This window comes from Pteronotus mesoamericanus, unplaced genomic scaffold (assembly GCF_021234165.1).
Source record: "Pteronotus mesoamericanus isolate MK-2021 breed Mesoamerican mustached bat unplaced genomic scaffold, CSHL_Meso_final contig_101, whole genome shotgun sequence".
Classification (NCBI taxonomy): Eukaryota; Metazoa; Chordata; class Mammalia; order Chiroptera; family Mormoopidae; genus Pteronotus; species Pteronotus mesoamericanus.
The window spans coordinates 15,395,194-15,421,227 of record NW_026555001.1 but is presented as its reverse complement, the minus strand read 5'-3'; the positions used below and the strand labels follow the sequence as shown (position 1 = coordinate 15,421,227).

General features: G+C 49.8%; 3 protein-coding genes across 7 annotated transcripts; 1 reads left to right on the top strand and 2 right to left on the bottom strand.

Moving 5' to 3' along the window:
- Positions 1 to 31: 31 nt before the first annotated feature.
- CGREF1 (cell growth regulator with EF-hand domain 1) lies at positions 32 to 12,063 on the bottom strand. Of its 2 annotated transcripts, XM_054566247.1 has the most exons (7): positions 7,924 to 8,003; positions 6,269 to 6,340; positions 2,658 to 2,860; positions 1,558 to 1,623; positions 1,402 to 1,472; positions 1,138 to 1,262; positions 32 to 927 (listed from the first exon to the last, which is right to left on the bottom strand). In XM_054566247.1, the coding sequence occupies exons 3-7, from the start codon at positions 2,759 to 2,761 to the stop codon at positions 499 to 501; spliced, it is 795 nt and encodes a 264-aa protein (XP_054422222.1). In that variant the 5' UTR covers positions 2,762 to 2,860; positions 6,269 to 6,340; positions 7,924 to 8,003; the 3' UTR covers positions 32 to 498. The 2 variants fall into 2 exon arrangements, with proteins under 2 accessions (XP_054422222.1, XP_054422215.1); XM_054566240.1 differs by lacking the exons at positions 6,269 to 6,340; positions 7,924 to 8,003 and adding an exon at positions 11,966 to 12,063.
- Positions 12,064 to 16,094: 4,031 nt separating this feature from the next.
- On the top strand, positions 16,095 to 21,504 carry ABHD1 (abhydrolase domain containing 1). Of its 2 annotated transcripts, XM_054568735.1 has the most exons (9): positions 16,095 to 16,493; positions 19,215 to 19,375; positions 19,710 to 19,892; positions 20,075 to 20,120; positions 20,263 to 20,375; positions 20,508 to 20,681; positions 20,858 to 20,906; positions 21,006 to 21,171; positions 21,296 to 21,504. In XM_054568735.1, the coding sequence occupies exons 1-9, from the start codon at positions 16,380 to 16,382 to the stop codon at positions 21,502 to 21,504; spliced, it is 1,215 nt and encodes a 404-aa protein (XP_054424710.1). In that variant the 5' UTR covers positions 16,095 to 16,379. The 2 variants fall into 2 exon arrangements, with proteins under 2 accessions (XP_054424710.1, XP_054424718.1); XM_054568743.1 differs by lacking the exons at positions 20,075 to 20,120; positions 20,263 to 20,375.
- A 1-nt stretch (position 21,505) lies between these two features.
- PREB (prolactin regulatory element binding) lies at positions 21,506 to 25,301 on the bottom strand. 3 transcript variants are annotated; one of them, XM_054568712.1, is made up of 9 exons: positions 24,921 to 25,301; positions 24,133 to 24,325; positions 23,739 to 23,959; positions 23,476 to 23,556; positions 23,252 to 23,376; positions 22,878 to 23,051; positions 22,666 to 22,738; positions 22,411 to 22,570; positions 21,506 to 22,225 (listed from the first exon to the last, which is right to left on the bottom strand). In XM_054568712.1, the coding sequence occupies exons 1-9, from the start codon at positions 25,053 to 25,055 to the stop codon at positions 22,131 to 22,133; spliced, it is 1,257 nt and encodes a 418-aa protein (XP_054424687.1). In that variant the 5' UTR covers positions 25,056 to 25,301; the 3' UTR covers positions 21,506 to 22,130. The 3 variants fall into 3 exon arrangements, with proteins under 3 accessions (XP_054424687.1, XP_054424694.1, XP_054424701.1); XM_054568719.1 differs by lacking the exon at positions 24,921 to 25,301 and adding an exon at positions 24,731 to 24,910; XM_054568726.1 differs by lacking the exon at positions 22,411 to 22,570.
- Between the last annotated feature and the right edge of the window lie 733 nt (positions 25,302 to 26,034).

The following is a 26,034-nucleotide window of genomic DNA, read 5'->3' as shown; positions in this document are numbered from 1 at the left end:
TGCAGGGTGATGGGGGAAGATCTGCCCTGAGATGCAGGGGGGCACTGGGTGTCTGAACACTGGGTGAGGGGGACACAAGTGTGTTGGGGCCCCAGGGAGACAGGGAGGGCTGAGCTCTCTTCTGGGGGTGTCTATGGCTGGCTATGGCCTAAGGCGCTACTCTGCTGGGTCTCAGCACCAGCTGGGAACACTGGGAAAGCTGAATCCCTGCTCCCCAAGAGGGCTGTCCAGTCCCCAACCCCCTGAGGTCTGAGCCAGGCTGGGCCAGTAGACAGATGGCCCAGAGGGATGGGTTTATTCAGTCCTTTATTGGTCATCTGGGCCCTAAAGCTGCCCCTCAACTTAGGGTCTCCATGAGCTGCACAGAAAGACCTGCCACTTAATGTGACCAGGAAGGGGACACAGAGGTGGTCCTTGTCCCAACATACACACCCCACCCTTCGGAGCTTATGTTCTGGCACCGAAACTCCGAGGGGCACAAACCGGTATCCTCAAGGTTTATATCTCGTCATTCTCCAGTTGTACAGCGTGAACCTCAAGCTCATCTGGGGTGTCCTTAGACTCCAGTGTTTCTCCCGGAAGCTCTTCTGCGTCCTTCCCAGTGTCCCTGGACTCTGCCTGTCCCCCCGCCTCCCCTCGGGGGCCTGGCGCTTTTCCTCCAGCCTCCTGCACGGGCTCCAGGGCCTCCCTTCTGGCCTCCACCTGCCCCCCAGCTTCTTCCCTGGGACTCGGGGCTTCCTGGGCTTCTTGCCTGGGCGGGCTTTTAGCTGACAGGGGTGGTCCGCCCAAATCTCGTGGCTCCAGGGGCTGCCTGTGCTCCCAGGACCTTGGGGCCTCTCCTGGAAAGTTGATGAGCTCTGCAGGCGTCATGAGTCCATCCTCGTTCAGGTCCTGGGTCTCGAGGACCTCGTCCACGACAAGGATCACCTGCGGAAGCACACAGTGGCTGTGGGGTCTGCAGTGACCAGAGGTGCTTCTGGGGGCCCTGGCCCTCCCAACAGCTCCTCGCCCCATCCCGGTCATGCAGGCTGTGAGCATTCCGGGGGGTTCACCCAGGGAGTCACGATGAAAAAGACCAAAGCCCCAGGGAGCTGGGTCTCCTTCATGGGAAAAGCGCCTCCATTCCCCAGGGCTTACCGGGTTGGTGGCAGGAGAGTCAGCAGCTCCAGGGGCCAGAGCGGCTGTCAGCATGGACAAGAGCTCCAGGCCGTCCAGCTGTCCACTCTGGTCGTAGTCATGGAGGGCAAAGAGGTAGAGCAGAACTAAGGAAAAGAAGCTGGATCAGAAGAGGCATCAGGGACAGGCGGAGGAGGCAGGAGGCAGCGGGGCGGCCCGAGGTCAGCCCCCGCTCTGGCTGCCCTGAGCTGCCCGTCCACGGGCCCCATCAGCCCAGCGCCTCACCCTGCTCCCGGTTCATGTGCTCCGGGTCCTCTTCCATCCTCTTTAGTCCCTTTAGGTAGCTCTGGAGAAGGCTGACAGAAAAGCAGAAAGTCAGCCCATGAGAGGCCAGTCTGCAGCCTGGAGCCTAGTCCTCAGGCCGCAGCCCAGCCTACTCACCGGAGCTGCTCCTGGCCCGGCTGGAAGGGGTTGGGCAGGGGCTGCTGCTGCACCTCGGGGTCCGGCCTGGAGGAGGGAGGGGGGACCAACTCGCAAAGAGGCTCCCTGGGGGCCCAGCTTACCAGTGTCCCACCCCCATGAGAGCCCTGCCTCCCAGGCCCTTGCGGGGAGGAGGCCCTTCTCGTCTCCTCGGAAGCAGAACCTCACTCCCTCAGGTTCTGTGTTTGCAGATTCCCAACTGAGCGGTAAGTGAAAACCCCCATAAAACACCTCATTAGATAGGGGCCGGATGAGGCCACACCCCTCGATACAAGTTGGAGATCCAAGAAAACAGTGCAGTCAGGGGCAGGGCAACACCGAATGAGGCAGCCTTTCTACTTAGAAGCTGGGGCCCAGGGGCAGCTGTCCAGCGGAGCTCAGTGGCCCCGCCCGCTTGAAAGAGAGCCAGTTTATACCACGACACAAACTGGACTCTTCTTTCTCCCAAGCCGAGAGCATATGTGTCGGCCTTGGAGTTTCGATCTGCTTGGGATCTCTTTGTCAGACTTTAAAGCTCCAGATTTGCTCTCAGTTCTGGGCAAGGCTACCTGTTTGCCCAAGTCAATCCAGCCCTGTGACACCAGCGAGCTGGCAAAAGCTGCTGCAGGAACTTTGGTCGCTGCTACCAGCCCTCGCTGTCCCTGTGTCTGTCCCCCACCGCACCCAGCATGTGCACTGCATAGGTACAAGAAAGGCAGTCAAAGACAGTGGAGATGATGTGCCAATGACCCCTATTTCCTTGGAGCTCCCATGCTTAGGTCTTGACAAGAGGACAGCAGCCCCTTCCCTGGCCCATAGCTTCTCCGCTGTGCTTCACACCTCACTGGAACTGAGCTCCTGGCTCCAAGTGCACCCAGCAAACCTGTGTTGCATGCCCACTTTGTGCGAGGTGTTCTAACAGGCTCGAGGCAGAGAGGAGCAGGGGGTGGGCAGGGATACAGCGGTTAGGGAGCACACGCTCCAGCCTGCCTCCCAGAGCGCCCACCACGGCCTCAGTTTCTCCAGAGACTCTCCTCATTCCCCGCCCGTGGCCCTGGGCCCTAACCACTGATTCCCATTACCTCGTGGTTCCATCCTTGGGAGCAGCCTGACTCAGGGGCAGCAGCAGCAGCACTAACAGTCTCATCGACAAAGGAAACATCCCTGGGACCGGAATAGGTAGCATCTTTCTTAGGAGCAGAATCAGGGAGTCAAGAGGGAGGGTGTCTGCCACAGAGTGGGGATCAGTGGGTCACACAGGAACGTCTTCTTTCCCTGCCTCCACCTGCAGTCCAGGCGATAGAACACAGGGACATCAGTGACCCCCCACGGAGCTCTGCTCAAAATAAATTTTACTCCAGATCCAGCATGAAGGCGCAGGGACCTGCTCTGGCGGAAGTGGTGCTGTGGGCAGGGGCCCTGCCCCACACCCTTTCCTCTTGCCCCGCACGCCCAAGGTGCTTGGACCGGTGAGGGGCAAGTGTGTCTGATATAGGTCCGTCCGCTCATTTTACAGACGGAAGCGAGCTCAGAGAGGTTAAGAAAAAGGCCGAATTGGAAGTGCAGAGAGTCACAAAGAGACCGACTTAAACAGAGAGACATGACTAACAAACATTGTTAGTTTGTATTTGTTAAAATCCCACCGAGGAACAAATCAAAAGAGGCTCGGACTCTTTGAAATAGGTCTAAACTCAGGTAGGAGATTGAAAACACACTAAACGGGTCAAACCAACAGTGGCCCAGGAACTGCTATTTACTAAGTACAAATAGGAAATCAGATTTCAGTATGAAGGAAAAAACAAAAACTTCCCCTTAGACCTACCCTGCGTAAGGCCCATTGGCAACACAGTACCTTGATTATATGAAAACAGTCAAACAGAGAGCTGCTCAGTCAAAAGCACAGAGCGTGCAGCTTTCTGATTAGTCCGTGTGTGTACAGACCATGGGAGTTCCTGAGGAAGCAGACACCCACCAAAGCTGAGGCTGAAACCCCACACCCATCTCTAGGTAGACAAATCACTGGGTGCTGGGTCTGGGCAGAGGATGAGGAGCCCTCTAACACAGCGCCTTACATGCTGGCTCGCACTGAATTTTCCTGGAGAAAAGTCCATAGATTCTCAAAGAGTTCCACGGTCCTGACAATGTTCAGAACCACTGCAAGGGTGGACATCAGCTTTCTAAGAGATGCGGAAGAGCAGCGAGCATCTGGTTGACAGGAAGATACATGTAAGAACCTGGCTGTCTCTGTGCCAGCAGAGCTGCCCAGAGGAGGCAGCAGCAAAACACAAAGTCCCCCCCCGAAAGTGCAGCTACTGAGAGTCCTGGAAACAGTTTTCAGTTTTCTATGCATTCGTTGACCCCAAAGGATATAATGAGTCTGCACAGTTGGTCCACAATCCCCAGAGGCTAAATGGGTGCAGAAGCCACAGCTGCCCTAAAGGGGTTCACAAACATTGGCTGGAAACACAGGTCCTTGTGCTTTAGTTGTAGCACCCAGGAGAGGAGACAAGGTCTTGGGTCCATGCAAGGGAGGCTGCTGGAACTGAGATCTCCATAGTAACCAGGGACCCTCAGCGGTCCCACCACGGTGGACACCCTTCAGTAAAAGAAGGGACTAGAAAAACATCCACGCCTCCATGTCTGGGAGTATGCCAATGAAAGTAACACCAGAGCGGGATAAAAATAGAAAATATCTTTTCAGATGCAATGAGCTGGCAAGAAAATAAGAAATTCTCAGTACAAAACCACAGTGAAGCCAGTAATCCCAAGGAAAAGTCAGCATGAATTCGGCTTTTGCCTCAAGAGCGTCTAGCAAACCAAACCCCAGGGAATGTGGAGCTATCAGTTTGAGTGCTCTGTGCAGCGGAGGAGGCTGGAGAGAAAGCCTGGACGCAGCAGTGTGAGGAGACTAACAGGAGATTATGGACATGAAGCTGGGATTCGAACAGCTCACATTTCAACCTAAGGGGGAACAAAAAGTAAATTTACCTTGAAGAAGGACAACACAGAGTCATGCTTATTTTGACTTTGGTGCTGGGTAGAAAAGAGAAAAATATCTTCCCTGAGAATTTGTAATAAGCCTGCTCAAATGTGAGTTCGAGGCCAACTTAATGCTACTTCTATGACTGAAGAACCTGGAGCAGGTCATTTATTTTGAAGTGGTACCTGGTTGGTAGTACCCCCAGCTGACTGACAGAAGAAAATGTACTACTTGTTTGAAGGAACACAGCTCCAATCCAGGGCTCAAAGAAGATCCATAGGTAAAGTTTCAGGGAGCATGAACTCATGGCCAAAAGTGATAAACATACAAGGAAATAAGACACTGTGAATGAGAGCCAGCTAAACAAGAGCAGGCAAAACAAGACTTGTAAAGACTAAAGATAGTGCTGTTTTTTTAAATTTGTTGATTTTAGAGAAAGAACGTGCACAAGAGAGAAAGAGAAACATCTATTTATTGTTCCACTTATTTGTGCATTCACCAGTTGCTTCTTGTATGTGCCCTGACATGGGACAAAGACTAAAGATATTGTAATTATCACACGCAGAATATGAAGAATATTTAATATGTTTTAAGAAATTAAAGAGAAGCTTTAAACTATGAGAAAGAAATAAAAGCATAAGAACAACCAGTAGATCTGAAGATGAACCAAATATAACATACAAATATAAAGATTGATTTTAAAAATACAATGAGTGGGTTAAACAGATGATGTGAGAATTAAGGAACTGGAAAATATATCTGAATAAATTACCCAGAATACAGTTTGTGGGGAAGGGACAAAATCTCCTCCACCCTCTAGGTTCTTCTAGCTGGTCTAATAATCAAGTAGACATGAGACAGACTGACAAAGGAAAATAACCAAATTTAATATATACAGCCCTGGCGGGTGTGGCTGGTGTGGCGCAGTGGATTGAGAGTTGACCTGAGAACCAAAATGTCCCAGGTTTGATTCCCAGTCAGGGCACATGCCTGGGTTGCGGGCCAGGCCCCCAGTTGGGGATGTGGGAGAGGCAACTATATCTCTTTCATATCCATGTTTCTCTCTCTTTCTTTCTTCCTCCCTTCCTCTCTCTCTAAAAATAAATAAATAAAAATCTTTAAAACACACACACACACACACACACACGTATGGGAACTCCACATACATGAGAGAGTCAGAGACCCAACACAGAAGGGAGGTTCAGAGATGGAAAGGGAGATGAGGCGTAGAAGACGTTCTGCACTAGGGAAGAGGTAGTACACCTTGGGGGGTTTAAGGGGGCATTGCAAGGTAAGAAGAGCAGATGATTAGTAAGGAGAAGTTTGCCCTGCCCTACAGATAGGTCAAAAGAGGCTGTCTCTGATACTACTGCACTGTGAGGAAGGCCCCTAATTCAAATACTTCCAGGTAGTCAAGGGAGGCCAGAAGTCTCTCCTGAGCTGCCGCTAACATTGCCCTTAGCTCAAATCAATCTGCATACCACAGAAGTGACTGGCTCTGAACCTCCGCAGGGCCACTGAGTCAAAGACACACAAAATATTTTTTAAAGGTTATGTGGCATAGAGGATGGAGGGGATAATAGAGAAAACTGGATAGAAGCAGTATTTGAAGAAATAATAGTTGAGATTTTCCCCGTATGTTGCAAAAATACTGATATTCCAATCCAGGAAGCCCCGCAGTCCCAGGCAGATTAAATAAACAGAAATACATACCTAGAGTTTTGTGAAACCAGAGAACACCAAGAAAAAGAGGTGGTCTTAAAAGCAGTCAAGAAAGACAAGTCACTGAAAAAAGAAGAGTAATTAGATTTCCAGCTGAATTTTCCAACAGTAATAGTGATACCAGAATATGCTAGTACAGTATTTTAATTTGTTGGGGTTGGGGGCAGGGGAACTGCCATTCTAGAATTCTGTTTTCAGCAAAATTATCATTCAGGAGTTAGGAGAAACAAAAACAATTTTAGATAAACAAATTAGAGGATGTGTCACCACTTCTTCATTAAAAAAAATTATGGTGGGGGAGGGAAATATAAAGGGCTAAATGGTAATGGAAAAAATACAATAAAAATTTTTTAAAAATAAAATTATTGCGAATCCTTAAAAAAATTCTACGGGATCTATTTCAGGAAAAAGAAAAATGATCCTATTTGGGTCCCAAACTATAATAATTATGTTAACATATGAGGCAAAAAAGGTGGATTGCACTACAATATTAGACTGCAATAAGATATAAGGTGACGATGGTTGTTTGGGAAGAGAATAAACATACAAACAACTTTGTTAAATATGCATGTAAAAATTTTAAGGAAAACCACTGACAAAATAGAAATGGAATACATGACCTCAAACTAGCACATAATAAAATGAATGGAATTCTTTAAAAAATTAGTTGAGCCCTGGCTGATGTGGTTCAGCGGATTGAGTGCCAGACTGTGAAGCAAAGGGTCGCTGGTTCAATTCCCAGTCAGGGCATATGCCTGGATTGCGGGCCAGGTCCCCAGTGGAGGGCGTGCAAGAGGCAACCACACATTGATGTTTCTCTCCCTCTCCCCTTCCCTTTCCCTCTCTCTAAAAATAAGTAAAATAAAATCTTAAAAAGAAAAAATAGATAAGTTGGACCTAATCAAAACTAAAAAAACTTTAAAAAAAAATCAATTGAAAAGAAGTCAGGAAAAGAGAAAAAAACTTTAAAAAATAAAATAAAAAGAAAGACAAATAGAAACCATAAAATAATGTGGTAAATAGATTCAAATATATCAGTAATCATAATAAATATAAATTGTATAAACTCAATAGGAAATAAAGATCATCAAAGTGTATATAAAACAAAATACAGTTATAGGAAATTTCCAAGAGACTAACATAAAACATAAAAACTCAGAAAGGTTGAAAAAAGAAAAGGAAAAAGGATATATAAAGCAGTACTAGACAGAGAGACCTGTTGTAGATTTAATGACATTATTGGACTAGAATTTAAGAAGAAAAGTTTTGTATAGATAAGAGTATCAATACAAAGTGCAAAAAGTTTAATCCTCTAGGAAGATATAATTCTGAACTTGTATATCTAATAACAGGATCAAAGTATCTGTCATAACACTATATAACTATTGGAATGGCCAAAATCCAGGACACTGACAATACCAAATGCTAGCAAGGATGTGGGAAAACAGAAACTCTCATTCATTGCTGGTGGGAATGCAAAATGGTACTTCCACTTTGGAAGCCACTTAGGTGTTGTACAAAACTAAACATATTTTTACTGTGTAACCCAGGAATCGTGCTCCTTGGTATTTACACAAAGAGTTGAAAACTTAAGTCTACACAAAAACATGCACATAGATATTTATAGCAGATTTATTTATAATTACCGAAACTTGGAAGCAACCAAGATGTCCTTCAATAGGTGGATGAATAAATAAACTGGTATATCCATGACAATAGAATATCATTCAGCACTGAAAAGAAATGATCTATCAAGCCAAGAAAAGACATGGATGAACTTTAAATGCCAATCTTACGCACTGTATGATTCTAACTATATGACATTTGGAAAAAGGCAAAGCTAGGGAGACAGTAAAAAGATCAGTGGTTGCTAGGGGTTGGGGGCGGAAGGGATGACTAGGTGGAGCACAGATTTTGAGGGCAGTGAAAAGACTGTATCACACTATAATGATGACTACAGGTCGTTATACATTTGTCCAAACCCACAGAACATACAACACCAAAAGTGAATGCTAAGGTAAACTATGGACTTTGGGTGATTACAGTCAGGGCAGGTTCACCAGGTCCTTGTGTACCCCTGTGGTGGGGATGAGGATAATGGGGGAAGTTATGCCTGTGAGGGCGCAGGGTGTAAGTAGGAAATCTCTGTACCTTTCTCTCAACTTTGCTGTGAACCTAAAAACTTCCCTAAGGAAAAATAAAGCCTTAAAAAAAAACCCTGGCATAACTACAGGGAGAAAAATCTAAGCAGCCAGTATGGTGGGAGAGTTTAACATATCTCATTCTTTAACTGAAAGATTAAGCAGACTAAAAATTAGTAAGAATGCAGAAGATTGAATAAAATATTCAATAACCCTGAGCTAATGGGTGGATAGAGAACCCCACTTCAATCACTTACCAAATACATATTCTTCTCAACATGTGGAATATTTATAAAAACTGACAAGTAGTATGCCGGAGGTATAGATCACTGAATATCAAAGAATCAGTCTTATACTATGTTATATAACTAAAATGCAATATTATTAGAAATCAACAAGAATGGTGTGAAAAAATCTCATATATATGGAAATTTAAAAGATACGTTTCCATATGTATCAAAGAAGATAATGGAACTTGTTATATACTTAGAATTGGATAATATTGGGAAAATATGCATCAAAACAAGACATATAGCTAGAGCAATACTGGAGGGAAAATGGATTGACTTAAAAGCTTATAATACAAGAAATCTAAAGTTCATGAGCTAAGCATTCCACTCAATAAGGTCGTAAAACAGAATAAACTTAAAGAAATTAAAAGGAAATTATAAAAGATAGCAGAAATGAAATTACAATAGAGAGGAGTAACAAAGCCAAACAATGATATTTCTTTAAAAGGACTAATAAAATAGAGAAACTTCTGACAATTTTCATTAAGAACAAAGTAAAAAGGCACAATAAACAATATTAGGAATGAAAATGGGGACATGACTACAGAAACAGAAGAAATTTGAACACTCAGTAGATACAACCAATTTCCTAGAAAAACCTAAAAGCAAAACTGATGCAAAAACAGCAAAATTTAATAGTCTGATAATCATGAAAGAAATGAGAGAATCAGTATTAACCTCTATTGTATGGGGAATTATAAATCATAACTGTTTCTAGAGAGCAATCTGCAAAAGTATATTAATTGCTGCGAAACTGATCCAACAATATCATCCTGGGAATTACATAAAGAAGAATATAAATGAAAAAAGTTAGTTATAAAAGTATTCAGAGCTATGTTATTAATATTCATCAAAGAAATGTAAACAACTTGGAGGACCATTTAGGCAATGGCTAAGCAAATCATATTCTATGACAGAGCCACTAAACATGGTAAGATTTTCAAACTCAATGTTTTAAAGGAAAAATAGACAGATTTGAGCATGTCAAAGGTTTAAACTTCTCTATCATGAAGGATACCATAAATCAAGTTCAAGGAGGCAAATGATAGAGGACTAGAGGAAATGCATCTAGGCCTCAAGGCTACCTGGCTTCTCAGTGGGAGGAGCTCACCACCACCTGGGCCTCAGCAGAGTCTCGGAGACAGAATCTCCATAGAAACCCCAAGGAGACTGGGTGGAAATCCAAGAACTGCATATACATGCCTAATTCAGGAGGGTTACGGAGGAGGCCCTGCCCGTAGAGTGACTGTGTGGTCAGGAACCAATGGCTGAAGGAGGGTCTAGGTGAATGGCCACCTCACCCTGTGCTTTGCATTCAGTGCTACTGGTTTGGGGGGCGGGGGGCAGGGTGCGGGGGTCAGCTGAGGACTCCAGACTCCAAGGTGGAAGGGGGGACACATAATGGCTGAGAGGGCCAACTGGCCAAAAGGAGAATGCCAAGCAGTACGGACCATGGAACTGGATGCCACAGAGGACACCATGGGAAGCACCAGCAGAAGTCAAGGACTTTGGTGGCAAAGATCAGGAGGGTGAACATCCATAGGGAAGGAAAGTGTAAATATAAGTTTGTAGAATAAGGATAAACGGTATTCATTTCTCTAATATTTATGAAGCACCTACTATATGTGAGGCACAATCCTATAAATTAATATAAAGTAGAATTACTTTTTCCCTTAAAGCTTGCAAATGCAAAAATAGGAAAAGATACAAATGTTAAAACAATGATTAAGAGGATGACAGAAAAACACAGACTTGCTAAGGAATAGGTGGCATAGTCCAAGAGTTTGGGTCCCAACCTGGAAGGCTGCCTAACTTCAAATCATGGCTCTGCAAATCACTAGCTGTGACTTCTATGTTCCAGGCTCTCCACCGGAAACACAGACCTCTCATGGGGCGTGGTCAGGTTCAATGAGACAAGATACGAAAAACAGAATGCCTGGCCTTTTTCCTTCCAGAAGCTTTCTTAGACTGCTAGGCAGTGGCCTCACACGGACCCACCACCCTGGTCTCCCCACCTGAAGACTCACCATTTGCTTTCTCGGCCCCATCTGTTTACTGTCAGGACCTAGGCCAACAGGAGGCACTGGAGTAATTTAAATCCCTCAGAGCTGTCAAAACCTATTACTCGGGCTTCATATATCATCCACCATCAGTTGTCTTCTAACAGAGGACAAACACTACCTCTTGTGGTAGCAGTTCAGGCATTGAGGGGAAGCATCCATCGGATCTCACCAACCTACTCACTCATGAAGCCAACGGAGCCGGTTTGAAAAGCATCCCTACAAATCCTTCCACACTCCGCCCCACGAAAGCTCAAGTCTAATTCACCTTTCCTTGTATATGAGCTGGACCTAACGACGCACTTCTAATAAACAGTTGAAACTATGCTGTGTGACTTCCAAGTCATTTATGAAAGGCAACATGGCAGTTTCTAGCTCACAGGGGCATGGGGAGGATGCCGCGGGGTAATGCAGATTAAATGGCTGGCAGCGAGCAGGTGCTCTTTGAGCAGTTCAGAGACTCTAGGATGTGGCAGGGCCTTTTATCTTGCGTTGACCAGCCCATCCAGTGGAAAAAATTTCCTCCACAGCATCCCTATCAATGGCCATTAAGCCTCCTCTTGACTTTCCAGGACGGGAGCCTAGCACCTCGCGGGGCATCCACGCCGTGGCTGGCTAAACCTGGAAGGAAGTTACCTGGACCTGAATCTCCTCCCTTAACCCATTTCTCTGGGGTCTCCCGAGCCTCCCAGCACCACCCGCACCCGCACCTCCCAACCCCCACCTCCCGCCCAAGAGAACAGTGACTATACAGCCAAAGGGACCCCGCGCCTGAGAGCAGCCTCCATCCTGCCGCTTTCAGCTGGGCCATAATCTCGGCCTCTCCGTCCCCCTTCTCCTCATCTGTCAAGTGAGGATGAAGCTCCTGCCAGCCCCCTCTATGCCGCGCTGCCAGCGCGACCACCGAGACCAACGGAGGGAAAGCCCTTGGAGGACTGCGAAGCCTTGTCGTCCCACAGCGGGAGCCCGGGCTCGCCGTTCCTCGCAGGGGGCGTGAGGGCCTCCGCGGCGGCCGCGTCCGAGCGAGCGAGCGAGCCGCAGGGGATGCAGCGCGACCGCGCCTGCAGCGTCCGGACCGGGAGGCCGTGAGGCCGCCTCGGCCCCGCGGCCCCGCCCCCCGCGCGGCGCGGCGCGGCGCGCTGAGGGTCCCCGGGCGGATGCCCACCGCCCGCCGGCCGGGGCGGGGCTCGCACCCACCTGCGGCAGCGAGGCGAGGCTCCGGCTGGGGGCGGCTGCGGCGTCGCTCGGGGCTGTGCGCCAGGCTCCTCGCCGCCCTGCCCTCCCCAAGGCAGTTGGCCCTCCACGTGGCCGCTCCACGTCGCCCTCCCGGCTGCAGCCGCCGCCCTGCCCCTGGCCCGGGCAGAGTCCTGGGCGCCAGCCCGAGGGCAGGGCAGCCGCCCCGCCCTGACCCGCCGAACCCGGGAACCCGGCCCTCCGCAGCCTCCACCCGTCTTCCTCCCCGTGTCCCTGCGAGTGAGTGAGTGAGTGAGTGAATGAGTGAGTGAGTGTCTGAGACACAGACTGACAACCAGATAGACAGAGAGACAACGAGGCAGGTGGTGAGGCTGCTGTGTATGAGAAGCATGTTCAGCTGCGGTGGTGCTGTGGGTGCCACTGCCTGCAGGGACCCAGCTGTGTGTGACAAGAGAGAATACAACTTACTGTTAATGTGTGCGACGGTGACTGGGGTATGTGGCTGTGTGCCTGGGGAACTTCTGATGGAGTACGCAGTATTTTGTGTGACTGTGTGTCCAGGGTGACAGCTGGGCTTGCAAGAGTATGGCCAATGTGCGACTGACTGGTGTGTGACCGTACTGCAGGACGCTAGTGCTCTGTGTGTTAGGGTATCTGGGTGAACTCTTCCTGAGTTGTTCAGAAGTGACAGCTGTGACTGCTGGTTTCCAGTGACATGTCATTGTGTGATGCGACTGCACATTATTGAGAAGTGACTCCACATGAGACATGGAGGGGGGTAGGTCTGGGAACAGTATCATCTTGAGGGTGATGGTGGCAGTTGTTTGCCAGCACAGAGTGTTACAGAGTGTGGCTGTAGCCCTGTGGTCAAAATGGAATGTCCTACTTTTGTCACAGTGGCCACCACCAAGGCTCCAGGCTACTTCCTACCTCCTCATCCCCTGGCCCAAGGACTTAGTTCTTCTTCTCCTTCCTTTCTGATAGATTTGCAAGAGAGAGAGGGAAACATCAGTTTGTTGTTCCACCTATCCATGCGTTCATTGGTGGATTCCTGCATGTGTCCTGACCCATCGAAACCTTGGTGTATCCAGAGGATGATCTAACCACCTGAGCTACCCAGCCAGGGCAGGACTGACTTCTTTGAATAAATGACTTCTTATCTCTCTGGAATCTTCATCTTCTCCCCCTCATTCAGCTGCTTCCCATCAGCATCTGTCATAACAAACCTGCTCCTACCAAAGTCATCCTGTTCTCTTTCCTGGGGGGGACACTGATGGACACTACGTCCTTGTATCACAGTATTCACTGGTTTCAGCAACACCATTTCTCTCTCTATGGTCATTTCTTCTTAGTTTTCTTCATGCTTCAGAAATTCTCTGGGCTGTTTCCTCACTCCCCATCCGTTCATGTGTTCTTCTGTCCATGTAGTTTCTGTCACTCTGTATTACGGGTTGAATTGCATCCTCAAATGTATATGTTTAAGTCCTAAGCCCTAATACCTCAGAATGTAATCTTGGGAAGCAGAGTCACTACAGATAAAATGAGTAAAGATAACATGATACTGGAGTAGAGTGGGTTCCTAATTTAATATGGCTGGTACCCATATACAATTGTGGACATGGACACACACACACACGGAGAACAGCATGAGAAGATGCAGGCAGAGATCAGGCCAAGATTCTACATGTGAAGGAAGTCCAAAGACTGTCAGAAAACCACCAGAAACTAGCAGAGGCATGGGACAGATTCTCCCTCACGGCTCTCAGAAGGGACCGAACCTGCTGCCACCTTGATCTTGGACTTCTAGTATCCAGAACTATAAGATAATAAAGTTCTGTTGTTTAAGACACTCAGTTTGTGGTACTTTGTTATGGCAACCCTGCAAATTAATATATTATCTAAGTGCTGACTACCAAATCTCAAATTCCAGTCTCTAAGCCCCAGACCACATCAGAAATTGAACAGCCTACTGATTTGTGCCTGAATCTTAATTTATTAAGGTAACTCAGTGACAACATGGAGAGGTCAGTGCCATTGAAAGAAAAGTTTAATGTTATAGTTCCTCTAGAAATGAAAGGCATAGCTTGCCCACAAGACCACAGTGAGTAACACCAGTGTAGGTCAGAAGGCAGAAAGAAGCAAGGATAAGATGTAGGTCACAGCCTTTATTAAGTGAAAAAGGCAAAGCAGGGCAGGCTAAACACCTTTGGATTGGCTAGTTTGAATATCTCTGGTGGACTTTGGAAGAAAGGGGCTGCCTAGCTGTCTGGAAGCTGGCCCTGTGTCAATTTTGAAGAGGGGAAATATTGGCTTAGTGCATGTGAGTTGGATGAAGGAAGTGGCTCAGAGTTGGGCTCTGGGTAGCAGGGAAGACATAAACAACTTTGGCCATTAGTTTCGCTTTGAGGTAAAGGATGCCAAACAGACAAATATAGAATCTAAGAAAACACAATTAGAACACCTATTAGCACCCCAGCCTCTATGCATCTGAGCCAGAATGTATCTCCCTATTCCTCAACCTTCCCCTCCCCCAGCTTCCCTATCCCAGAAACAGGCACTACCATGCACCCCTGAATCAAAGCAGTCATAAACCTGGGGGTCATCCATGACTCCCCACACCTCCTACCAACTACTAAATCAGCTGTCTACCTTGAGGATCTTCACATCTCTGCCAGTCCAGGCAGCCACCATCCTGCTGAAGTTCTGTTAACAGCTTCCAAATTGGCCTCTCTGCTTCCATTCTCATTCTCCTCCCATCCATTCTCAAAGTAGCCTGAATGATTCTTCTAAAACAACTCTGGCCCTGGCTGATGTGACTCAATGGCTTGCGCGCCGGCCTGCAAACCAAAAGGTCATCAGTTTGATTCTCGGTCAGGGCACATGCCCACATTGCGGGTCAGGTCCCTGGTTGGAGTGCGAGAGGCAACCAATCGATGTAGCTCTCACACGTCAATGTTTCCCTCCCTCTTTCTCTTTTCCCCTCTGTTTCAAAATAAATAAATAAATATTTTTTTAAAAAAAACAACACAAAACCTCTGATCATGTTGCCCACCCCTTCATAAAACTCTCATAGCTTTTCTCTACTCTTAGGAAAAACTCTAACACCCTTATGTAGCTGCTCACAATCTGGTTCTTGACCATCCTGTGTGCCCCAGACACATCAAATTTTTTGTTTCCTTTAAGAAGTCTCTCACATCCAGGCTTTTATTCAGGCTGTTTCCTCTCTTGGAACAACTACTCTCTGCCTGCCTCTCCCTTGCCTGGGAAACTCCTACTCACTTTTTGGTTTCACCTTAAATATATTGTCATTTACTTTTTGGCACACTTTCTCTGATCCCATGGTGTTCAGGGACCCCCCTCAATGCTCCCCCCGCAGGGAGGCCTTCCCTTACCCAGCACCACACCCTACTGCAGGGGTTCAACCCTGACTCATCCTCGAACCTTCCAGAGAGATTTTAAGTTATGCTGGTACCTCCTCTCTGCTCCAAGCCAACTCTATCAGCCTTGGGGCCTGGGCACTGCTAGTTTCTAGAGCTCCCAGATGATTCTGATCTTCAGTCAAGGCTGCTCTGGTGGATGACTTGTTTCCACCCACCAGTGAGGACCGGGCGGCAGCCCTGGGGTATCCCAAGTGCCTGGTACAGAGTGGGTGAGGAGTAAATATCTGTTGTACTTACTTGACAGCGATTACGTCATACAGAGAGTGACACAGTGCGAGCGACTTTAACTCATGTGCGTGAGACTATGTGTAAGCCACCCACTCAAGTAGCCAAAACCTTATTATGAGACTACGGAGTGTTACAGTGCAACTGATTGTGTCCAGTGTGAGAACCACTGTGAAGGGTGTCAGTCACCACGGGAACTGGCCATGTCGTGAGAGTAAAGGTCACTGTGAATGGCTGTACTCTGTGTGACAGGGCAGAATGTCACCCTGGAGCGGCTGTGTCCTGTGTATGACGGCCTGAGTGGCTGGGGGACTGTGACCTGGCTGCCTGACTCGCCGTCGCCAGTGCAGAGTTTGAGGAAGGGGTTGGAGGTGCCCCTCACCAAGATGGCGGCTGTAGGGGCGACCGCCAGTCCTTCCAAGGACCTGCCCTGCTTGTGACCGTGAAGCGGAAGCAGGAGGCGGGGAGGCGCAGCGCGGAAGCCATTTGCAGATCACTCGGTTTGGCGGCTGGGGCGCCAGACGCTGCACCCCGAACCCCACGCCGTCCTAGCGCTGTCTCTTAGGGCGCACAGGCGGCGGACCGGTCACGGTCACCGAACCTCACCCGCCCCTCGGCAGCGGAGGCGGGACCTACACGGGCCGCCCAATAGCTTGTAACAGGTAGGATCCGGCACGCACCTGCAGACCCACAAGTCAAAGTGAAGATCCTGGAGCCAGTCAAGAACTTCGGAGTGGAAACCCAGCAACACTATGCTGAGCTTCTCTCCGAGCCCCCAGCATGGCATCTGGACAGAGCTCTTCTTTCTGCTTTTGAGTCTTGGCGCTGCCCTCTACTTGGGCTACTACTGGGCATGTGTGCCCCAGGTGGGTGCGGGTCCAGAGCTCTGGCCGGTGGGTTGGGGGCACTCGGGTCTAGGTGGCAGCTTCCAGCCGGGAGCTCAAGCCTTTTTCGGAAGCTGGCATGGTTGAGCCTCCCGTCCCAGGTGAAACTGGACGCTCCAACCCTACAAACCCTCGGACCCTGCGCTCCAGCCAGGTTTCGCTTTGCTTACCGCCTTACAGAGTCATTTCTTTGCCGGCCTAAATCCTCTGCATCTCTCATGCTTCCCATGCCATCTGGGCCTTGCAGGCATTAGAGGGGTGCCACTCCTCATGGCATGCACAGACATTTGAGGAAAGGCAAGTGGAAGTCATCCTGAGGTCACAGGGAGATGTGCACACTACCTTTCCTTTTCTTTTCAGGAGTCTAGCTAAGTTTCTCATTAGCTGCATTGAATGAAGAACCCTGAGGCCCCCAGGGTTGGGGGAAACTCCCAGCACCACCCCAACAGATAGGAGGGCCTTGCTTCTCCTCAGGGCTGGTGGAGGCTCTCTTTGTGGCTCGGGATTAATGGATAACCCTAACTGCCCTTGCTCATTCCGCCTTGTTTTAAGGTCTAGGCTGTCCGGGTATGGTGCAGTTAGAAAGTCTGAAGAGGTTGATTTTGAGGAACTTGGAGATTATATTCTCACTGAAATTTAGATTAAATACATAATTTACATATTCAGGAAAATCTAAATCTTTTTATCCTCATTAAATTCTGTTCCAAGTAACTGAGCCTAACAAGAAATCTATTGATTCAAGCCCTTGAAAAAGATCAAAAGGCAATTTTAATGTTACCTAGACTTTCCTGCATTTTCAGAGCTTTCAACATTCACATGTATTTTTTTGTAAAATAAGTCTGCCTTAATAAAACAACTTAAAAAGCCTAAACCTCACAAATACCCTATAAATCCTTACTTTATATAGTGTCTGATTTAGAAAGTCACCCATTTCAGACCTTAATTTAAACATTTTCCTTTGCAACAAGCCACACAGAAGTCAGAGACCTCTGCCGCTTCACACTCCAAACCCTTCCTTGGCTTTCACATACTGGTTAAAATGTGGGGAAAGTGTCACTCTGGAGGCCCTGAAGATATGGCCTTTGGACTGTCCAACATGGTAATGGATGGGTATTGATTGATCCTTAATTCTCAGGAATGAGTCAAGAAATACTTCACTATAGTTAAAATGAAACTAACCCACATAAATCAAACCTGTCACCTAATTTATTAGCCCTTTATTCTACACTACTGAGCTGTTTGACCAAGGACTTAATAAATTGTTAACAACTCAAAATCTTGGTGATTAGGAAGTAATACAATACAGTGGCTAAGAGCACAAGTTCTAGAGTTGAACAGACATGGGTTCGAATCCCAGCTGCCCCACTAACTAGCTTTGGCAAACTTCATAGCCTTTGACAAGTTATTTGCCTTTCAAACCTGTATCCACAGAGGGATCACATTACCTATCTCAAAAAGCTGTTATGAAGCTCATAGGACATTATTATGTGAAATGCTTAGCACAATACTCGGAGCATAATGAGCACTGAACAAATTTTACCTACTAGTATTAGTGGTAATATAAATATTATTAATTCTCCTTTGCCTCTTGTCTGCTGTGTGATTTTGGGAAGCAACTTAATCTCTGTGGGACATAGTTTCTTCACTTATAAAACATCCTGACAAGGTTGAACTTAGCCTGGTGCCTGCATATAGCACACAGTGAATCACAGGTGTTAGTATTCCAGGGCTTGAGGACCAGGGTTCGAGCCATACCTCACAGCAGCCGCACTATCAGCCTGGCCTCTCTAGTTCATTATTTACCTAGCCCCCTTTGAGTACCAAGGCTGAAGAGATAAGAATCTGGTCTTCAGGTTCCTTTGGTCTTGCAAGAGAAATACAATTTCTATTTCTCAAGTCTGAAGTCTTTCGGCTTTGCAGAGTATACCCTCCTTCATCAGCCTGCTCTGTGGCCTACCCAGAAGGGTCCGCAACAGGGGTTGGCAGTCAGGGCTGAGTGCCCGCTCACTTCACTGTCCCTGGTATTAATCCCTGTTATCTCCTTCCTGGCTGGCATAAAGGAAGAGAAAAATCTATTCACATGGGGACTATTCCTCCTTCAGAGTATGGCCTAAGAGCAAGGGCCTGAGAGAGAAAATGAGGTCCTGTGGGAGGAAGACACCCGTCTGCAGAGAGCACACCCAGCTGGGAATAGGAATATGCAACACTGGGCTGCTAAAATCAGGAGGAGCCAGTGGCCAGAGCTAGCTTTAGGACAGCGTAGAAAGTTCAACTGGGAGGCAAAGGTCACAGAGTAAACGGTGCTGCATTTCCTCAGCTTCTGTCTGGGATCCCAGCCTTTCCTGCCAGGATCAGCTGGGCAATTTATCTGCATTCCCTGCTCTCTCCAAAGTGGAGGCGAGGCATGGATAGGCTCAGGAGAGAGTCGGCACCCAGCCAGCTGCAGCAGTTCCCAGCCCGGGTTCTGAGTCGGTGCAGGGTCAGTTCTAGAGAGGTGACACTCCAGAACTGCAGTCCTTTTGGCCTCCGCTGGCCTGTGGTAAAAGAGGTAACTAGTGGCCCTTCCCGACTGAGGTGTGCTAGGGTCTCACTCCCAGCAGCAGTGCCCTCCAGGCTGACCTCTGGAGAGGGGTCACTGGTGTCAAGTGCCTCACTGGGTTGGCACAAAAATCCGGAGTGAGGCAGACTGTGTTATGGTTACAGAGACCTCAACTGGTGACTGGATCCCGGTTTCTGGCCTTCCTGAAACAACACTGCCCAATCACTGTGGAGACTTTCTACCCAACGCTGTGGTGTTTTGAGGGGCGGCTACAAACCATCTTCAGAGTCTTACTGCAGCCTCGGCCTCTAGTCTCTTACTGGAGGTAAGAAGGGTCAGGAGGGGGTGAACACCAAGCTGCAAGTAAAGGTGAATCCTCTCTCTCTTTTAAAATGAAGGTAATCTTTGCTCCCATGTACCTCACAGTGTGTTGAGGGTGAGGGTGGCCGTATGGAAGGCTACTTAATTGCACGACCATGAGGTAATATTTAACTTGTTATGTCCCCTTTACAGTTACAGTCTTGATTTGCGTAACGTGCGCCCTCAAATGATGCCAATGGGAAGTTGTTGGAGTTGCTCTGGGGGAGCAGGGGTAAACCTCTTGCAGTACATGGAGTTCTTAATGGCATCTTTGTGCACCCTTTTCTCCAAAACCACAGTGAGGTCCTCCAAACCCCAGATGGAGGACAGCTCCTGCTAGACTGGGCTGGCCAGCATGACAGCAGTCGATACCCAGACCCTGCCACCCAGCCCATTGTATTACTGCTTCCTGGTATCATGGGCAGTAGCCAGGAGACATACATCTTGCACCTGGTTGACCAAGCCTTGAGGGACGGCTATAGGTAAGGATGGGCTCAACCCAGAGGTGGGTGGTATAGAGCTTGTCATAGGGAGGTCAGTTTAGATTCTGACAGCTACGGGGAGGTGGTGTTAAATGAGACACCTTTTGACAGGGCTCTTTCTGAAGGCTGCCAAGGGGAGGGGCTTTGGGGGAGGGTCTGGCTAAGATGTGCCTGTGCCACAGGGCTGTTGTTTTCAATAACCGGGGCTGCCGTGGGGAAGAACTGCTGGTAAGTCCCCTCCTTCCTCCTAACAGCTCTTCCCCCCTCTCCCTGGAGAGATCCTTGGCCCTGGGCCTCTGCTTACCTATCCTCCCATTTCCGCCTTCTGGCCAGGGCTTCCCTCACTACCCAATGATCTGGTTTGCCTCAGACCCACAGGGCCTTTTGTGCCAGCAATACTGAAGATCTGGAAACAGTCGTGAATCACATAAAGCACCGCTACTCCCAAGCTCCACTGCTGGCTGTGGGCATCTCTCTTGGAGGGTAAAGGCTGCCTGGGCTTCACCCAGAGGCCCAGTCTCCCTTTGTTCCCTCCTCCATGTCTTCTCCCCATCTCCTCTGTTCCTACTCACTAATGCAACCCTTCTTTCATGGGTCCCTGGTCTGATCCTGAAGGATATTAGTGCTGAACCACCTGGCACGGATGGGACAGGCTGCAGGGCTGGTGGCAGCACTGACTCTATCTGCATGCTGGGATTCCTATGAGACCACCCGCTCCCTGGAGACCCCACTCAACTCACTGCTCTTTAATCAGCGCCTCACTGCGGGGCTCTGCCAAGTTGTGGACCGGTAAGGTCTTGGCAAGTGGGATGGGGCAGCAGACTGGGTGGGATGGCAGACGTGCCTGGCTCTCCCAGTGCTCGGGTCACTTCTGTATCTGGGCTTTCTCGCTCGTAAAATGAGACAGAGGCTGCGGGCTCTGAGTCAGGTCCGGAGTACGGCCAAACCCGTGCTCTCTTTTGCAGAAATAGAAAGGTGATGAAAAAGGTGGTTGATGTAGACTTTGTGCTACAGGTATAGTCTTTCAACCATCTCCCCTCCACCCAACTATTCTTTCAATACCCTCCTATTCCCCGTCCTTATCCTAGCCCATCCCACCCTCTGCCACCACAGGCCCGCACAATCCGCCAATTTGATGAGCGCTATACAGCTGTGGCCTTTGGATATAAAGACTGTGTTACCTACTATCAGGCAGCAAGCCCAAGAACTAAAGTAGATGCCATCCAGATACCTGTGCTCTGCCTCAATGCAGCTGATGACCCCTTCTCCCCCGCTAATGGTGAGCATGCTGAATCCTGAGGCTTTAGGCTCCGAGGACGATGAGCCAGGAGGTGCAGGTGGAGAGAGCCTGGGTTCTCAGTAGAGGCCCGGGCTCCTGACCTCCTCTCCAACCCCTCCCCCAGCCCTTCCACTACAGGCTGCCCAACAATCTCCTCACGTCGCACTGCTCGTCACAGCCCAGGGTGGCCACATCGGCTTCCTGGAAGGGCTGCTCCCCTGGCAGCACTGCTACATGAGCCGCCTCTTCCACCAGTATGCCAGAGCCATCTTTCAGCACCCTGCAGAGCTGGTCGGGCTCAGGGAGGCAGGAGCTGACAGTAGTGCCATTTAGGGTCTCAGTTCAGTCTTATTTATTAAATATTGACTTTTCCTGTTGAATGGGCTGAGGTTCATTTTCCCTTTTCTCAAGGCTAGGGTGGACCTTCCAGGAACTTACTGCATATTTAGCCTGGCTGGCTTAGAGCTACTCAGCTCAATCCAGATTACTGCCTGGGTCTTCCTTCAGCCCCTAACGCCAAGTCCCAGGCTGGTGCTTGCCCTGGCAAATGCAAGGGGCTCACGGGAAGAGCAACTGGCCACAGGTTGTGCAGGGAGGAGGAGAAACGGATTGCTTCTGCAGGAAGGACAGCACTGACTCCACACTCTTGGGCATCTTCACATATTTCTGGAGAAAGGACAAGCTCAACTCTGGAGCCTCCAGTAAGCAGAGGAAAGGAGGCTGGTGGTGTGGCCTGGGCTGCAGACACCACTGTCCTGGGTAGATCCAAAGATGATGAACACAGGGTTCCCAGAACTCAGAGTCACACAGGGCCACAGCCAAGCTTTAACTTGACGGCAGTTGCCATCAAGTCCATCAGAGGCCACCAGGTAGAGGTGGAGTGAGCAGTGGGGTCCAGGCGTCCACTTTGGTCCAGAAGGTGGCAGAGTCCAGGCCCTTGATTCCCTGGGAGCAAGAGGCTAAAGAAAACCTGGAAAGGCACTCTGGAGCAGCAGGATGGTCATAAAAATAAGCCCAACACATAGCAGCAGCAGTAGCCACACAGGAACACTCCCTGCAGGGGAGGATAAGGGAAGACATCAGTGGGCAGCGGGGCTTCACAGTCCAACAAACAGAAGCCTCAACTGACTCCATGTAACAAGGGGGCAGATGGCTATAAACAAGCAGCCCATTGTTCCAGGAAGCAAATTTTTGCTACAGATAAAGGTTAGGTGGTACCTGCCCACCCCAGTGACTCACGTCGTGAGGGTAGCAGGTGCAGCTGGCAACGACTATCCACAGCCACAGAAAAGAGGGCAGTTTCATGGGACCCAAGGAGCTCTGGACCACGGCCTTTCTCAGGTAGAAAAGCCACATCCGTCACCACAATGCCATGGGCTTCCTTCACATAGTAGAGGCGCTGGGGACAGGAGGAAAATGAGTGACGGCAGCCCCAGCTGGAAACATTCCTTCTGGGATGCTTCCCTCAGGGCTGTGCCCACCTCGACCCATTACCTGGAGAGAGAAAGCTATGTAGATGGCAACAGATCCAGTGACCGTGCCCAGGCCTAGGAAGGTGCCCGAATCACTGCAACAAACAATAAAGTGTTCGTTGTCCTAGAGGCTGTATGGCCACACGCGTCCACTAACAACAGGCCTCAGGCAGGACCCCTCCCGCAGCTCTGCCAGCCACCCTCACACCCAGCCGAGCCAGCGCTGTCTCACACCTGACGCTAAGGCAAGAAATGACTTCGTGGCCACAGGATTTGGTCCGAAGAGGCAAGAAGGTGGAGCCATCCCAGGCTGTGAGGTAGCAGGGTGGGGGCTGGCGCAGACGCTTGTGGGGAATCTGCACTGTGAAGAGTCGCAGACCAGCACGCTGGTCTGGAACCTGCCCAAACCTGGGGGCCGAGGAGAAGCTGTTCAGCTCCTGGGGCCTGCCCAGCCCTCCTCAAGAGTTTGAACCCTCCTGCGCCCTAGTCAGGCCTGCGGTAACACCCGCCAAGGCTACAGTCCTCCCCAGCTTCCCCCCAGTCTTTTCCTGCCCCCCCTACCACATCCAGGCGGGGCCTCTTTTAGCCACCTTCCAGGATCTTCCCACCTGCAGGCCTGGTAGCGATAAGGCGTGTCAGAAAAGGTGGGTCCGTTCTCTTGCCAGTGCAGCTGTGTCACCAGCTGATCCTTCTGCCACACGAAGGCCTTAAGATCCCAGCCTACAGTTACCAACTAGTCAGGAATCAAGATTCCAAAGAAGGACAGTTAGGAGATCCACTTACAGAACAAGCAGCATAACCACCTACTTTCCCCGCCCTCTCACCTCCTCACCTTGCCATCAGGCCCCAAAGCCAGGTCCTCGATTTCCCCTTCGTGGGCTTTGAACTCCAGCACCTTCTCCAGGCTGGTTACCTGCAGTCACACCACCGCTATTTTTAGCCCGGGTACCCAGCAAGAGCGCAACGACCTCCACCCTCTTCTAAAGGCCACTCAGCGCAGACTTCCTGGAAGTTCCCAGACCCCATGTTCAGTTTCCCACAATTCTGGCCTTGCTGCTACCAACACGCATCCTCCCTAACCCCCTCAAGCCATACCTTCCAGACACGAACGTAGCCATCTGTCCCCCCAGTGGCAAGCAGGGTATTATCATGGTTGTAGCATACAACTTTCTGCAGTGGATCAGGGCTGAAGTCTGTCTGCACCGCCTGCAAATTCTCTACTCTCAGTTCTACCCCCTCCTGCTGGGTTTCAGCTCCAGGTTTCTTCTCTGTTGGGGCTGCCCCCTTTCTTTGCCGAGGCCCCTCCTCCTTTGGACCTGCAACGCACACATACTAGACTCCAGGCTTCTATAGTAAATACTACTGGCCCCCTCCACACAGCTGGTGAACATCAAGCTGCCCGCCTGCCACCGTAATCCCACAGAGACCACGATGAGAGTGATCTTGCTCATCTAACCCTGTTCCCAAAGCCAGAGAGCCAGCTTCTCACCTGCTTTCTCTGCCTTGTTTTTGCCCTTCTGCTGGTGGATCTGGAAGCGCAGGAGCTGACAGTGGGCATCCTGCCCTGCGGCAAGGATGTTACCAGCCAGCGCCAAGTTCATAGTAGCCCGCGTCTCTGTGTCATGGGAGTGTAGTAAGGAGGCACTCAGGCGCCCGTTAATCTGCTCTAGCTGCAGGAAATGCTGTTGGAGAGGGAACCAGGCTGAGCAAGGTTCAGGGGTGCCCGGGGCTTGCCTCAAGGGCAAACTTGCATCCTACGGTCTGATACCTTACCCTTTTGTTTACTGCACTTTCCAGTTCACAAGGCTTTCTCTAACCCTCCACCCCCACTTTTTTTGTTTTGAACCTCACAAATCTGTACAGCAGGCAGGGTTGAGAGCACTGCCTCCAGTTCACAGAGTTAATGGGTGACGCTTAGAAGAGTGAAGAAAACCTAGCCTAAGGGCCAAATGTAGCACTGTCGCCGCTGTTGGAGGACAGACAGCCTACGCGGCCTCCCCTGGAAAAGGCCAGGATAAGACCCTCGGCGCTGCTCCTGAGGTGGAGCTGAAGCGCCTAAGCAGCACCGTGTACAGTTTTCAGTTTACCTTAGAAGTCGCTCAATCGCCCTGTGATTAAGTTCTCTGCAGAAATTCGCGTCGGGATGCCTGGCTTGCCGCAGATTTCCACCAGGTAGCGGTAGGGTCGGAAGCTGGGGTGCGGCCCGACCCCGCAACCCTCCCGGAATCGCCCTCTGCCCAAGGTGTGACCCGGCCAGAGTGGCACTTGCACTCTTACCACTCCATTCTTTATGCCCGTCTTCGCGGCGCCTCCTCCGCCCGCAGCGATAAGCAGCCCCGTGCTGGGGTCGACCTGAACCGCATACAACGGGAACGGGGCCCGGTACAGCTCTGGCGTCCGGCGCCGACCCATCTCGCTTGCCGCGCACTTCACTGTCCGCACCGCGAAGCCCAGGACATGTCGCGCCCGGCCTTCGACTCTTGCCCTGGCCGCTTTTGAACTTGATTCTGTCGCCGCCGAGAGCACTCCCGACCCCTCTCACACCCGCGAGGTTGCCCACACTCGAACCACACACACTAACCCTAATCTCCGTCCCGGCCCGTCTAGTCTGGTCTTGCTGACGCTCGGTACGCAAGCGCGCCTAGCGCCTCTCCTCGCGCAGGCGCAGAACCGCCAATACGCGTCAGCAAGAGCCTGTGGCGGGGTGACCGCACACCCGCGCGGGGATTCTGTTCTCCGCCTCATTGTGACATCACACTCCGCCATCTTTTTGCGGGGCGGGAGCCACGTTTGAGCACCCTTCGGTGATTTGGAAGGGAGGGAGCTAATAAAAGTTAAAAGAGGTTAAAAAACTTTTAATATAGAAATTCTTGGATGAGGGATGTCTACCTTCAAGACCAATACGCAGGCTCATACAAGCGCAGCCTTTACGTTTTACCCCAGAGATGCAGTGATTTGTCCCAAGTTCACACACTGGAAATGCGACCTGTGTCTCTTGCCCCTTAATGGAAGCAGTGCAGACTTTAAAACAAACATGAATTAAAATCCCTAATCCAATGCTTCCTAGTACGAGGAAACGATTCACTGTAACACCTACCCATGGTTGGCAGCATTGGGAGTCGGCCATTCCCCTAGCTCTGACCCTGTTCTGTGGCCAAGGATTTGTGGGTGGGGGCTGTTCCCTTCTGACATCCTCAGAGGCAGGCACCCTCACCCCCACCAGGGCAGATCTCGTCTCTACCTGACACTCTACCCTCTTGAGGGAGCCCTTTGGTTTTCTGCAAGGGAATGCTAGGAGTGCCTTTGCTGCTCCCCTGGCCTCATCAACATGCGTCCTTGTTAACCTAAGGTTCACCCAGCGGAAGGGACCCAGTGGTCTCAACTTCGGGGA